Source organism: Pinus tabuliformis, chromosome 9 (assembly GCF_031772625.1).
Source record: "Pinus tabuliformis cultivar Carrire ecotype Pingquan chromosome 9, CPIR1, whole genome shotgun sequence".
NCBI lineage: Eukaryota > Viridiplantae > Streptophyta > Pinopsida > Pinales > Pinaceae > Pinus > Pinus tabuliformis.
Genome location: NC_142307.1, coordinates 11,766,782 through 11,781,830, shown reverse-complemented (window position 1 = coordinate 11,781,830; position 15,049 = coordinate 11,766,782). Strand labels below are relative to the sequence as shown.

The 15,049-nt window shown below is 36.4% G+C and overlaps 1 protein-coding gene across 3 annotated transcripts; it reads left to right on the top strand.

The window, feature by feature from the left end:
• Window positions 1-591: 591 nt before the first annotated feature.
• LOC149146870 (uncharacterized) lies at window positions 592-12,546 on the top strand. 3 transcript variants are annotated; one of them, XM_089441354.1, is made up of 5 exons: window positions 592-822; window positions 986-1,377; window positions 11,769-11,855; window positions 11,949-12,041; window positions 12,214-12,543. In XM_089441354.1, exons 2-5 carry the CDS (start codon window positions 1,234-1,236, stop codon window positions 12,409-12,411), a joined length of 522 nt encoding a protein of 173 aa, XP_089297480.1. In that variant the 5' UTR covers window positions 592-822; window positions 986-1,233; the 3' UTR covers window positions 12,412-12,543. The 3 variants fall into 3 exon arrangements, with proteins under 3 accessions (XP_089297480.1, XP_089297481.1, XP_089297482.1); XM_089441355.1 differs by having other exon boundaries at window positions 960-1,377; XM_089441356.1 differs by lacking the exons at window positions 592-822; window positions 986-1,377 and adding an exon at window positions 11,258-11,666 and having other exon boundaries at window positions 12,214-12,546.
• Window positions 12,547-15,049: the final 2,503 nt, after the last annotated feature.

Genomic DNA, 15,049 nt, shown 5'->3' with positions numbered 1-15,049 from the left:
GAATTGGCACATACAATCCTACCTTGTGCAACCTCCAACTTAGCAGAATTTCGTCACATACTTAAAAAGGAAGAGCATGTAAATATTCATGCACACTCTAACATCAACATCAATGGCGATGCCTATCTCATCCATTGTCGTAGCCCAACTGTAGCTTCCACTACCATTAAATGCAAAACCACTGACAAACAGAAACAGACACAGAAGCCAAACACCGTTATTGATACTTACGAAGGTGTGGCTTCATATTTGCAAGCTTGTACACACATATTCAGATTTGGGTTTCATGGAAATATTTTCTTGCTAAGCAAACTAATAAACCTCTATACAAAGTCGACCGCATGAATTATGCATGACTGGTTTTTGAAAATTCCCCTAAACGGGACTGTGTTTTATGGAATGTGCCCATCAGAGGGTACGCCATGAATGGACCCTGTGAGGAAGCCCTCCTACTCTATTCCCAAATGCGGCAGAAAGGCATACAGCCCGATGAACTCATTCTTCCCTTTATTCTGAAGGGGATGAAGGTTCATCATTTTATAATAAGAGCCGGATTGGATTGCAATCTATTTGTGGGGAACACCCTTCTTGCTCTATATGCAAAATGTGGAAGTATAGAGAACGCACGCCAAGTGTTTAACAAAATGTGTGAGAGAGATTTGGTGTCATGGAACTCTATGATTGTTGGATATTCTCAGAATGGACATGCCTATGAGGCATTGACGCTTTTCCATCAAATGCTGCTAGAGGAGGTGGTACCGGGTCCCGTTACTATGGTTAGTGTTCTCCGAGCATGTACATAGGTCGAAGCTCTTCAACGAGGTAAGTGTGTGCATAGTTACATGATTAGAAATGAGATTGAGATCAACATCTTTGTAGATACCTCCCTCACAGATCTCTATTCGAAATGTGCAAGTATTGAAATGGCACGTCTATTGTTTGACAAAATGTCTTGACAGAGATGTTGTGGCATGACTGCATGCAGTCAAAACACCCACGAATGTGATGTAGGTTGGCTTCACGCCACTGTGCTCCATTTGAGAAAAGAGCCCAAGAGCATTTTCAGCATGCCCGTTCATACCAAGACCCTCAATAATGTCTTGACCGTTTCAGAGGGGCTATTGCGAGGTTTGCGTAATGGAGTTCGGACAGATTCAGGACGGGGGGGTTTTCTGCATTTTAAGACGGTGATTCGAGGTTTTGTTTCTGAAGCATAAAATCTCTGTAGCGAAAATGAAGTCTTCTCTGAGGAAGCTGCGAGGGTTTTCACTCAGCAAACATGGAGTTAAAGAGAAACTGGGCGCGGTCTATCACAGCCAGAAGCAGCAGCAGCTGCCACCTCCGGCTTCCCTGGACGAGCTCGTTCAAGCTTCCCAGGTACCGATTTCATGGATCATTTTTCAAGTTAGGGCATGCTGTTGTGTTATTTATATTTTCAAGAAAATTGAGCTTTTTCCTTTAAAAGAATTCGCGATAAAGAGGTTCTTGTTGCGTTTTAGAGATAGCCTGTGACGAATGATTTTCAAAAATGAAATGCGAAGCATTAGTTCTCTTGATGAGTTCAGAATGTAGTGATTTCTTTGATAAATTGTAAAGTTAGGACAGGTTATGATATTTCAGGTTTCAAGCATGGAAGTTGAGCTTTGCCTTAAAATGAATTGCATTTTGTTTTTTGCCCAAAACGGTTTTCTTCGAGTTATGCAGATCGAATTTAGGCGATGATTTAATCATCTAGACAATTCTAGAGGTTTATTAAGCCCGTCCTAACTTAAAAAAATATAGTGCATGAAATCACTACATCCTAGACTTCTAACATTTAATCCCAATGTTTTTTACACTGGATCTGTAAACCCGATAACAATCACTTCCGACGTAGCATTTCAATTTCTTTAAAAGCAAACCGCGGTTCGATGCTTAAAACTTCCAATATCACAACGACCTGTCCTAACTTTAGAGATAATCAATGAGGTATTCATTTAAAAGCAAAACTCTATGGCCGTGTGTGAAACTAAAATATCACGACAGCCTGTCCTAAGTTCATAGATAATCACTGAAGTGTTCCTTTCGAATGAAAGATTAATTTCCATGGGTAAAAGTTCAAATATCAGGATAGCCTGTCTTAACTTCACAGATAATCAATGAAGTCGCTAGATAGAAAATCCTAGAAGTTTTTGATCACAGTGGCGGAAAGAACATAACTTGTTAGGTCATTGAGATGTTGCCTTTGGCAATCGGTGACCCCAGGGCTTGATCTCGTCACCTCTGGCTGGCATGTGTAAAGGGCTATCATGCTATGTTGAGGGTTGATTGTTATGTTATTTGAAGTTTTATGCATGTAGGTTGAGCTTTACCTTCAAATGAATTGTAGCATTATGTTAAAAGGGTTCTCGTTGAGTCTTTGTTGTTAACGATTTGCTAAGTTGATCAAATTTAGGGCTGTAAACATGAATCATCACGCTTCTAGATAATGCGAGAACTTTTGTGTGTTATGTAACATGTTGAAGTGCAGAACTGAGTGGCTCGTTGAGAGGTTTACTTTTGCAATTGCTGATTCTGCACAGTTTGAACTTGTGACCTCTGGCTGGCATGTGACAAGGGCTAATCGTATGACTCGCTGAACCTAAATTGAGTGAAAAATACAGCTCAAAACACTTCAAGTCAATGAGAAGCCATCTGCTCTGGAGGAATTAAATTGTCTATGAAATTTAAATACATAAATTTTGAGTCTTAATTAGCTTAATGTTGCTTAGGTTCCATTCCCAGAAAATGATTGGCATTAGGAAGTTTGAATCTCTTTTCATTCAACAGTGCTGTTTAGATAATATCTCAGCACAGTCGTCTTCAATATCGTTTCATGCTGCATGCTTTGATTTTTGGGGTAATTAAGATTTTATTAAAATACAACTTGTAACAAAATGAGGATAATAATGGTTTCCCCTGTTGATTCTGAGTATGTGCTATATTTTTCATTGCTTTACATCTTTCAAAAAAAGAGAGGACTTTAACATCTCCTTACTTGAAATTCCTGGTTTAAACCCTTATATGTTCATATTGAATATTTTGTTGCATGTGCTGTTAATCAGGCATAAGTTTTATTCAGTTCTGAGTAAATATTGCAGCTCAAAGTACAACAAACCTAAACTTATAAAAGTTTCATTCTAACACTTTTTCATCCAACTTTTAATTTACTATTAACAACCACTGAAAGTCGTCCCCATTCTACTAATCAGCTATAGTTAGCTTATCTTAATTAATTAAGCGTAAGTTGTATCCAGTTCCAAGCAAAATGCTGCAGTTCAAAGTACAACAAATATACTAATAAAAATCATATTCTAACCTTTTGCTATCCAACACATTATCTTAAAATTTATATCCATGAATAAACTGTGGCAGTCATTCCTAATCTAGTAAGTACTAAGCAGCTAGAGTTAGCTTATCTAAAACTACTTCTACATCATGCATTTGCCATTTTAAACACAAAGTCAAATTCTTTTTCGTTATTGAGAGTGTTTATGCTAAAGACAATAAGGGTGGCTCTTAAGTTTTTTGTTTATGTGCTACAGAATCTCCTCTACAGTAAGCGAAACCATTCTAGGTGCGGGGTAGGATGTGCAGGGTTGAGAGGGAGACAGATGCTACTTGCCTTCCTTTGTTCTCTCGACTCAGCAACTTGTCTGTTTGCTAAACATTAGAGGAATTTTTAACCTTTTAGAAGTTGATTATATGGGAGAAGACAGTCAGGATTCAAAATAATAAACTTATGTTCTTTAATGAAATACCACTGGAGTGTTTTTGGTCATTCGTACTGAAAGAATTTTTGGTCATTCTTACTTTCATCTACATTTTTGTAATTAACTTGTACTTCAGACTCTTTTTTTTAATTTTTTTTTTTTTCAACTCGTGTCTCCCATATCTCTCTTACTTTCCAACTATGTTGCATGGAGAGTCAACATGTGCCTGATGAAAAATCCCTTGTACCCTGCATTCCAGTGTTTTGGGGACTTAAAAATGGCTTGGGAATGTCCCAGAATAGCTGGGGGCATCATTGGAGACATGGGAACTTCTAGGGCATTCCCAATCCGTCCCTCACAAAAATATCTGGGACAGTCAACTGACCCTTGAACCTACTGACAGTTCAAGATTATATCTATATATATAGATATATATAACCTAAATCCATCCCTGCACCTGCCTGAAGTCTAAATCCTACCTGCTTCTAATTTTCTAAATCCTACCTGTCATCTCAGCATATCATTCTAAAATTGTTCTCAGCAATTCCTTTCTGCGGCGCTGGCACTCACAGACTCCAGTGCATCATACTCTCAGTCAATACTTGCTATTCCTCTGCAATTCTTATCCCTGACTGTATTTATAATCTTTATCAGTGTCAGGGGGTGGGCATCAACGGTGGCTTTTGGGATCTATTTAAATTTTCTCTTTGAATTTATTTAAATTCTTATTCACAGTGTTTCTTATTTGCAATTGGAATTTATTTAAATGTTTTATATTTATCGTGGTGAATTAAGAAAAAAATATTATTATTATTATATTTAATATTTTATTATTTTCAAAATTTTAAATATTTATGATTACTATTACTATTATTATTATAATATATAAAATAATTTATATATTATTGCCATCTCCAACTTTCTGTCCCCTGAAAAATTTGGGGGTGCACTCTGGTGGTTCCGGAAACTTACCCACCATCCCTGCTACCCCCCGTCCCAAAGCCAGTGCGACATAGCTTTCTAACTATGTGTTTGCTGCAGCAAGGTGGTACAATTCGAGTTCAATTACTTTTTCCAGAAAGGCAGAAACAAGTTAGTTGCTTGCAGTTGTCTCAAGTTATTTTGCTTCATTGAATAGAGTGAGAAGTCCTCATGAGTCAAGGCCAGTATAATCCCCATGAGATTTGAACCTTTCTGAACATTGCAAGTATGAATTCTATTCACCATTTGGACTGACCATGGAGAGTAGTTGCCTAAGATACAACTGTTTGCAGCTGAGTTAAGGTTACTTTTCACTAATAAATAAACTAAGCTAAATAAAAGTGATTTGTAGACTGGTCATCTAGCATTCCATGAATTCTATTTTACAATTTTGTGGAACTAAATATTCTTTTCATCCTCCCCAAGTTAATGGTTTATTCAATCTACTGCTATTGTATTTTACAGGATTGGTCTGTCCTGATCTATATCCCAGGTTAAATGGAATAATTTTCAATTATCTTGGAGTGTATAAGATGTTTAAAACAGAGAAACGGTTTGTAAATTCTTTAGTACTTCCTCTAAGATTGAAAAAAGCAGAGGCTGGTCAATTTCAATTTGATTTACTCTTGCTCCCAGAGTTCATTGTGAAAGTCTTGGATGAGATTTTTCTTAATTTTTTATTTTATTTTATTTATCAGGCAGGGATAAGTGGCTTTTATGTTAATTTCTTGTGATTGCAGAATGGTTCCGAGGTTAATAATTTTTTTCACAGTTATAGCTGGAATCCATTTATTGATAACCTATGTTCCTTCTTGTAATATTCTACATAATATTTGACTTTTTTTTTTTTCAAAGAAAAAAAATGTATATATTAATTAGGCAAAAATATATGCATCTTCTGACTGGCAACTGATTTTTCAGTTTTGCCAAAATCATGACTGGCTGTTTTCTAATCTTCCCAAAAAAAAATATTTGACATTGGTCATCCTGTTGATACAAATTACCTTTTTGTCATTTGCGTTATCCTTAGTAAGAATTGTTTGTAGGAGGCTTGAAATTTCCATTAGTTCCTGTGTAAGTTCACATACTAAGGATTTAGGGTAAGTGTTGCACCATTTTCTTGATCTACACATTACAGAAGCGTCGACCCTAAATCAAGGTGAACAACTTGCTTGGCAAGTTGAATAAATTCTGCCCTAATTGCTTGACGTTCAGGGCTACAAATCTAATTCTTTTCAGATCTGAATCTGTTTATGAGAGATAAAACACACAAATGGCATAATAATCATTTATTGCTCATCATAACATTCAAATGCATGAGATCCACGCCTTCCAAGTCACTTTCATGATGGAACAATTGACTGCATAAACAGTTTAATTTTTAGCCTGTTTCCATTGCTTTCTTGCAATCATTCTGATAAATCTAGCAACAGAGAACATCTCCAAGGACAGAGTCATGCCAAAACAAGATGAACAATTTGACTAATATAATTGGAATGATCTATGTTATTGAAGTTCGATGTCTGGAGTTTGAGATCACATTATTCTAATCTGCAAGTATTCATGATGGGTTTGGTATTTTATAGCTTGATACATCTTCTAAAGACTCACATTAACGCATGAACAAGCCTATCTCTCTGCCCTTTGGAATTTATGAACAAGGTTTGCTACTCTGCAACCAGATCACACTCTGCTCTGTCAAAACGTTTCCTTTTTGAAAATTTTTGCATGACTGATATCTCAGGTATATCCAAAACTAAATCAGTGCTGATAACAGCCCAAACATCCACTCAATAATACTAGCATCACACTGGTTCTATCTTCTGTTACTAGGAGTTCAAGTACTAGCTTTTACTGCAGAATTCTTGAGATCATGCTAACGTCCTGAATTATCAAACTTTGGGGTTTATTTGCATCATTGTTATGTAAACTTTCTTGTTTTGGAACTAGTATATATCTTCTATTTTTTATTTTTATTTTTTATTATTATTATTGTGGATGCATTGTTTTACATACATAGTCTTTTGCTTTGGTGCTGGTGTCTTTCTGTCATATCTGAACATCATTAATGTGTTTATTTGGCACTAGTTTGACCATTGTATGTTGGAATCTAAACTTTGATTTCATTTACAGCACTGCTCTCTTGAATTTTGGAAAATTTTGACATTGTTTCAAATTTGATTCATATTTGAAATAACACTTGAATGCTCATTAATTGGTATACATCTGGAAGCACTAAGGGAGCATTTCTATGTTGTTTCATCTTTTACACAGGGTACTTCCTAACTGTTATTCTACCCCGGATTCAGAGGAGCAGCCAAGATTTTATCCATAGTTTCTTTCCTTCCAACTTTAGATGGGATCTCACCTCAACCTTCTGCCTTGGTGGTCAATCAACATCTTTGATGCTTGTTCGGGGTTGTGCCATATTAGGTTACAGATCATACATAATCAGACCGAGTTATGGACCAGCTCCAGACAGATCCAGAGTATGGAGCCTTCCACCCATTAGGGGTAAATCAGCTCCAGACTGATCCAGAGTATGACACCTTCCACCTATTAGACTAGGCCATACATAATCAGAGCGAGTTATGGACCAGCTCCAGACAGATACTTTGCAGATCCAAAGTATGGCACCTTCCACCCATTAGGGGTAAACCAGCTCCAGACAGATCCAGAGTATGGAACCTTCCACCCATTGGGGTAAACCAGCTCCAGACTGATCCAGAGTATGGCACCTTCCACCCATTAGGGGTAAACCAGCTCCAGACTGATCCAGAGTATGGCACCTTCCACCTATTAGACTAGCCCTACATTCAGCAGAGCAGAGATAATATTTTCAAGAGTTTCCTTGCTTGGACATTAGATGATAGGAGAACATTTTGCATATGTTCTTAGGATGCTTTTGTGCAGATTATAGTGGGTTGGTAAGGGATCCCCCTCCCCAAACACCCTATCAGCATAGTTAAGACTTGAGTTTAGGGTGGCTTTAATTATCTCTGGTAATAGAAAATGATACGGAGGATTGTGCATAACCCACCCCCTTTTTGATTCCAATAAGCAGAGGTGGTCACTATGGTAATCCGATTTCAATTTGTAGTTAGAAAATGGGGTCACAACTTTCCATATTTTTTGTTTTGTTTTGTCTTTTTACATCAAACAATAGTATATTTATTAGAACCATAGTCAACTAAACAAACAGGAAACAATTTATTTGACAGGTGGAAGAAGTGATAGGCTTAGAGCAATTGAATTGTAGGCCATGCTTCTTGACAAATTGATGAACAAATGTCTCCTTACTTGAGATTTAGGTTGGCACCATGGCACCATCCTGTCCATCATTATACACTAATCTTGTCATTATCTTCTTCACTATGAATGACTGGCCTGTTCCCTGCAAATAGATCTGGGCATAGAGGAGCCAATCCAAGAACAGTAATCTCTAGCACAAGACAATATTAATGATCTAAATACCTAATCCTGAAGCTTGAGTTTGATTTTTCTCTATTGGTTCTGAATCTCTGATTGAGAATCTCCCACTCGTCATTATCAAACCTTCTCCTTCATCATTGGCATCAGCTGCACTGCTGAGGTACGTTGGTTGGTTGTCATTGGACTTGAGAGCTTGAAGTTTCAAATGATTATAGTAACAGACAGCCAGAAAAGCCAGTCCACACCCACTCAAGTTTATGACTGTAATCTTTTCATTTATTACAGACAAAGATTATTTTATGAGCAGCCAGTCCTTGACAAGACCAGCAACATTCATAGTCAAGGCTGAAGTCTTTCCTATCAGAAGAAACACTGCAAGATTAAGAGCCAAGGCACAAGCAGAATGTCATGTAATCCAAATCAAAGGAAGAGACCCTGATTATGAGAAATGGGTATTCTACTAAGGCCCAGGGGGTGCTGAGAAAAACAAGGCAACAAGGAGCAACAAAGATGTGATGGGATTCAACTTAATCCCTTTTGATGTTCGTGGAATTTGTATGAGAACCAATTGGGTAGTCTCACATGCAACTGCACTTAACTGGAGAATCACCTCCCATGCATTCATCTTGGCCTCCCCATAAGCTGAAATAGTAACTCCAATGGATATGGCCAACATATTGGCCTCGGGCTCACCTTTATAAGCTTCTTTCTTCAGGGAAACCACAATCAAATACACAGCAATGGGAATTAGAGCTTTCAACATTTGAAATAATGATACTGAGAGGAAAACATAGGCAGAATTTGAAAACCAGAGACCCAAAGAATACACTTATCAATACTATGGGTTCAACGAGCTTGAAGACTCTTACAATAGCAACAGCCAGTGTTGAGTAGAAGCCCATGTGAATCATGGTGGGACTGATCACACTAAAGTTGTCAAGCAATGGCAACTCCAATGGATATGGCTAACATATTGGCCATGGCCTCACCTTTATAAGATTCTTTCTTCAGGGGAACTGCAATCGAATGCATATCAAATGGGCACAAGAGCTTTCAACATTTGAAATATCGATACTTTGAGAGACATGCACCAAAGGCTGCATCATTTAGGATTTGTACTCAGTTTAGGTTTCATATTCAAGGGGAAGTTGTTATGCTTTCCACCACTTCATAGATTGTTAGAGTGATGAAACAAAAGAGGCTCCCTCTTGAGGCTAGATTATGTCATTCATATCAGCTGTGTTGTTGATGTCCTAGCTCAGCCAGGTCTTTCCAAAACTCTGTTGAGGTTCAAAATTTATTATAAACTGAAATGTCTTCACAAGAATTGACCTCATAAAATGCCATAATCACAAGATATTCCATACATGGCTGTGATTATGGCTCGCAAGACCCTTAGACTTTGAGCAATGAGGCTCGCAACATCACTTATGATTATGCACTCTACAATTCTGTGACCAGCTGAATGTCAAGCAATTGAACCACGATTTAAATCCTTTTTTGTCAGCAATAAGTACTATACTTTGTCTTTATTTAGTGTAGAGAACCAAGCAATTATTCTGCTCATCTATAGAAGGGACAATGGTTGTTTGCCTATGAGGTATAAGGAAATCCTATCAGATGTTTTGTATTTTCGTATGGAATTGAATCATACTCCTGCACACTGTAACATTCATATATATCAACCTGTAGAGGCTTTAATAACACCTGGTATTCTGGTTAGTGATTTTATTGGACCTCATGTGCATATCCTACATGCACAGGATGGACTATTCATATGTTACAAGGTATTATTCTTATTATTTAGGGTGCACATCTTCAGGTGCTCAAGAACGATTACTAGAACAGTCAGTTAATTCTGCAATTTAAAGGATGAAAAAGGAGGTTATAGGAGTCTAGTTTTGGTTCTCATCCACAATGTCACACTAGTCTGCCTGGGCATGGTTCTCATGGTTTAATAGTGACTTGAGGAGTCATAATACCACAGATCACTAAACACGAACAGCTAAGGTAGCCCAAGGACAATATCCATCTTTACACATTAATTAACAGGTCTTACATTAATTATCCTAGGGGGTTTTAATACTTCCAAATGCTTAAAAAACAGTTAGCAGAGCATTCACATTACACATTCCAGCAATCTTTTCTATAAACCAACCAAATGCAGTCAGGAGAGCCCTCCTTTTACACTATACAACCTTATTGTTAGTATGATCAACCTTATTTTAATATATAGTGTGACAAACCGTATGTGACAGGCAGGTGGAAAACTTTTCTCGCAATTGACTAAGCGACGTCCTGCGAGCCAAACTTGAGACGGAAACCCTCGTCAGAAGTTTATGCTTGGCTCTTTTCCAAAAAAATGAAGAGTCAATGAGGTTTTGTGTAATCACTTCTGGTATCGTATTGGGTTATTGTTAGAAGCGATAATTGGATTCAGATTCTCATCGAGTGAGTTGTTCTGCTTTCTCAATTTGAGAGGGTTTTTTTGGAGGGAAAAACGAAAGAGGACATACAAGAATAGTGAGGGGAAAGATGCAGAGGAAGAGGATTGAGAACATCGCCAGCAGGCAGGCTACATTTTTCAAACGTAGGTGGATTGCTGAAGAAAGCTTACGAGCTCTCGGTGCTCTGCACTGCAGAAGTTGAACTTGTGATTTTCTCCCCAACAGGAAAGCACTATGAACTGTTTTTTAGTGCAAATCCTACTATTTTGATTCTAATAATCATGGCTATGCAAACCTCATGAGATTCTTACTAATAACCCCGGTGGTGCAAGCCCTAGTAAGCTCGATGTTGAAAAACTTAGTGTAAAACCTCCAAATCGTTGGTTTTGTTGCAGTGCTTATTGGAGAGTATATAAAAAATTTCACACCTTTTTATGAGATATGGGAGGAAAACATGTTAAAGATTTTTAATAAATATAAAATTTCCAAAATGATGCTAGTTACGTGTGATTCTTTTTTCATTGTTTGTGATTATGAAAAATGAAACTCAATGTTTTTTCATTAGTGCACACATATTTCATTATATAATTGCATATAGAAAAATCATTCCAGAGCCGATAACAATAAAAATGAAGAACTTATGGTCCAACGTTATATTTAAGGGAGATGTTTAAGGATGACGTTTGAATTTTGTTTTTCATTTTAAGACATTTGGAGCAAATATTAGGAAGGACTTTGAGAAAGGATTGTCCTTGATTTTCAAAAATGGAGTTGTTCCTTTCCAGCCATATGCCCCAAGTGACCATCAAAGGGAGAGCTCATATGTTTTTTGGATGTTTTCTTTATAGCCATTTTTTTACACATATCCATAGAGTCCCCATGCCATTGATGTGAATTACTTGTTCGGTTTTTTTTAACCAAAATTTTTAACCAAACAAGAAAAATTAAAAAAATGCCTCAAGATCAAAGACTGAAACAAAGACCTATTGACATACCTTTTAAAGTATGGAAAGAACTTGTAAAATCATATGAGAAGTTGGATGCACAAAGAAAAGCCGACAATGAGAGCATTCAGGTATTGAATTTTTCATTAAACATTATTTAGAATGTATTAATACTTATAAGTATCTTAGACATGTATTTGTGTGAAAATAAATTGAATTGGTTTATGTTTAAGGACAAGGCATCCAAGGCGAGGTTAACCAAGACAAAAGTCACTCATCGTAGTGGCCAGAAAGGTTTAAAAGCACTGATAACAACCTTTGTAAGTATATTAAACATGTGATATTTTTTTAATAAATTTTGTACTAGAAGAAAGTCATTGTTATCTAATTTCTCCCTATTTACTGATTGATAGGAACTAAAATATGGAAGACCTCCAAATCATTTGGAAAAGGAGGTGTTGCAGCAAAAGAGATGGGTTGAATTTGTTGTTTGGATGGACTCTATGGTATGTAATTTTAGTTGGATTTCCAATATACTTTTAAACCATATTTTCATTTTATTTTTTAGTACTATTAGATATTATATCTTACCTCATTTTATGGTTAACATTGTATAACAAAAACATGCGTTGTGTTATGTAATTAATACTAACATGTAATATTGATTTTTTTTGTCAGAATGCTATAGGTAATGATTGCCAAGACGATGATCCAAATTATGTTCAACATATATCAGGAGATGATGAGGATGAGGATGAGGATGATGGTGGTGAAGGAGGAGATGATGATGATAGTTGCGGTGTTGGTGATGATGTGGATCAGAGTAATGAGGATGGTCAAGATGATCATGAGGATGATCTTGGTGGTGGTAGCTAGGCATGCACATGCATTGTTTTTTATGAAGAAATTATTGTGTAGAATGACATTGTTATGTTTAGATGGGTGTTGTGAATTTACCCTATATCAATGAGACATTTTGATTTTGTAATCATACGATGAGTTTGATTTATGTATGTTGTTATTTTATCGTAGAATAACGATATTCATGAAATATTTTGATTTGTTAATCATATTTTAATTTTACTTGTTTTGATTAAAAATAATACTGATTTTATTAGTATTATGTTGCTATTTTATACATGTTTTGAAAATTGTTAATGACACATTGTTATTTTTTTGGATGGATGTTGTCAATTTCTCTTAAATTTCTTTACAAATGATTTTGAATTGTGATATCTGCTTTAATGATATTTAGAAACTATCATATATTTCACTATGAATCTATAAAGGGGGTCATATATGTAAAGAAAAATATACTCTATATAAGAAGTCAAATGCGGATGTAACCATGGATGCAAAATTGGATGTTAAACTAGGAATTAATACAAAATGCAAACAATTGACATACAAAGTGTTTTAAATTAGAAGTGAAAAATTGTGCAATAGTTGACACAAAGAAGGGAACAAAACATGGCATACAAAAGGATATCAAATTGGGCAAAAACAAGGACACATAAATGGGCACCAAATTAGATGCAAAAAAAGACAACAACTAGATGTAAAATAAGATGCAAAGTTGAGCGTTAAAAAGAAGCAAAAAACGTTACAAATTAATTGCCAAATGATGATGCAAATAATGGTGTAAATTTGGGATGCAAACTTGGGTGCAAAAAAAGGAAAAAAAAAAGATGTAAGAAAAGACATAAAACAAGATGCAAAATGGGGCTGAAAAAAGGTGAAACCAAGGATGCCATATTGGATGTAAAAAATGATTCCTAATCACATGCAAATTTAGGCTCGAACTCAGACACAAAATTATATGCAAATGTGGACACAAAATGAGGCAAAAAAGATGCAAATTTGGATGGTGAAAACGATGTAAAACTAGACACCAAAAAAATGCAAAATTGGATGAAAAAGTCGGTGTAAATAATGGTGCAACATTGGACACAAGTAGACACAAAAAAATGGTGCAAAAAGGGGCATAAAATAGCTTAAAATTGGATGCAAAACTTGGTGTAAAAACAAATACAAAAGTAGATGTAAAAAATGGCTCTAAATTGAATGTACCATTAGACACAAAATAAGATGCAAAGGTGGACACAACACATGACTCAACATAAGATGCAAATATAAATGCAAATTTGGATGCTCAAAATGATGTAACATTAGATGCAAGAGATGGTGTTAAAAATGATGCAAAATTGGATGAAACAAATGACGCAAAATATGGTGCAAAATGAGATGGGAAAAATGGAGACAAATCAAACGTAAATGTGGATGTAAAAAATGGTCCAAAAAAAGATGCAAAAATGGGCACAAAAATGGATGCAAAATTTGGTGCTAAATCAAATTCAACACATGGTGCAAAGATAGACACCAAAGCTGGTGCAAAAATAGAAGCAAAAACTAGTGTAAGACTAGATACAAAACCTGGCATAAGACTAGATGCAAAAACTGACACAAAATGGATGCATAAAAAGATGTTAAATTGGATTCAAAATACAGTGTAAACTTGATGCAAATGATGGTGCAAAAATGGAAGCAAAGAATGACACAAAATAGGAAGCAAAAGAGAATGAAAAATAGATGCAAAAAATGACACAAAACTAGAAGCAAAACCTGTCATAAAATAAGATGCAAATCTTGGTTCAAAATTTGACGCAAAAAATGATGCATAGTTTGGTGTAAAAAATGATGCAAAATCTAGCGTGAAAAAGGATGCAAAATTAGGTGCAAAAAAGGACGCTTTAAAAATTGTACAATAGAGCCAGATTTAGCGCCAGGTTGCTCATCACAATTACAAAAAAAATGCACTAAAATCTGGCGCTAAATCTGGCGCAAATCGCTGGTTTTGTTGTAGTGGTTGGAGCCCGTGATCATCATGGAGACACCCTTCAACTTACCTAGCAGCAATGTAAACTCCAGAGATACCTTAAAGAACTGGGTGAAGGAGCCGGATAAGTTCAGGATGACACCCAACCAGGTCTACAAGATGAAGATACTACAAAAGGCGTATCAATACTTGGTCATCTTTTCATGTCAACTGTATGGCCAAGAAAACACAGAAACCTTCCCACAAAGTTGGCTGATCGTGTTGAACCAACTGGAAAGAGAAGGTAAAGCATGAAACTGGGTCGACATGTTGGCTCATTAGCTGAAGGAACATGTAACAAGGGCTCGACAGTCGTCCAAAGGTATGGAAGCAGAGATCTACATTTCTGCCTACATCTTGGATGCAATCTGTGCCCGACAGGAGTTCCCGGGCTTGAAGTGGGCATGGACACCGACGAAGACTGTTGTGAACACTTATTGTAAGATGTTTTCCAAATGCAGCTTCAGAGGAGTTATTATCTAGCGGTCCGATCATTTTGTCACCCCGGTTTACAAGATGATATTTGAACAAGATCCACCCTGCATGTCGAAGGAAACAATGGAGGCACTAATCGACATAGCTGATTGGTATGCTTCATCGTCTGGCACCTTCATATGGATGTACAACACGGATAAGCCT

Bases quoted from the DNA above. Each gene is read 5' to 3' on its own strand.
- LOC149146870 (XM_089441354.1), top strand. From the start codon at position 1,234: ATGAAGTCTTCTCTGAGGAAGCTGCGAGGGTTTTCACTCAGCAAACAT. The intron at 1,378-11,768 runs GTACCGATTTCA...TTTATGTTTAAG, and splicing joins AGCTCGTTCAAGCTTCCCAG to GACAAGGCATCCAAGGCGAG. The intron at 12,042-12,213 runs GTATGTAATTTT...TTTTTTTGTCAG, and splicing joins TTGTTTGGATGGACTCTATG to AATGCTATAGGTAATGATTG.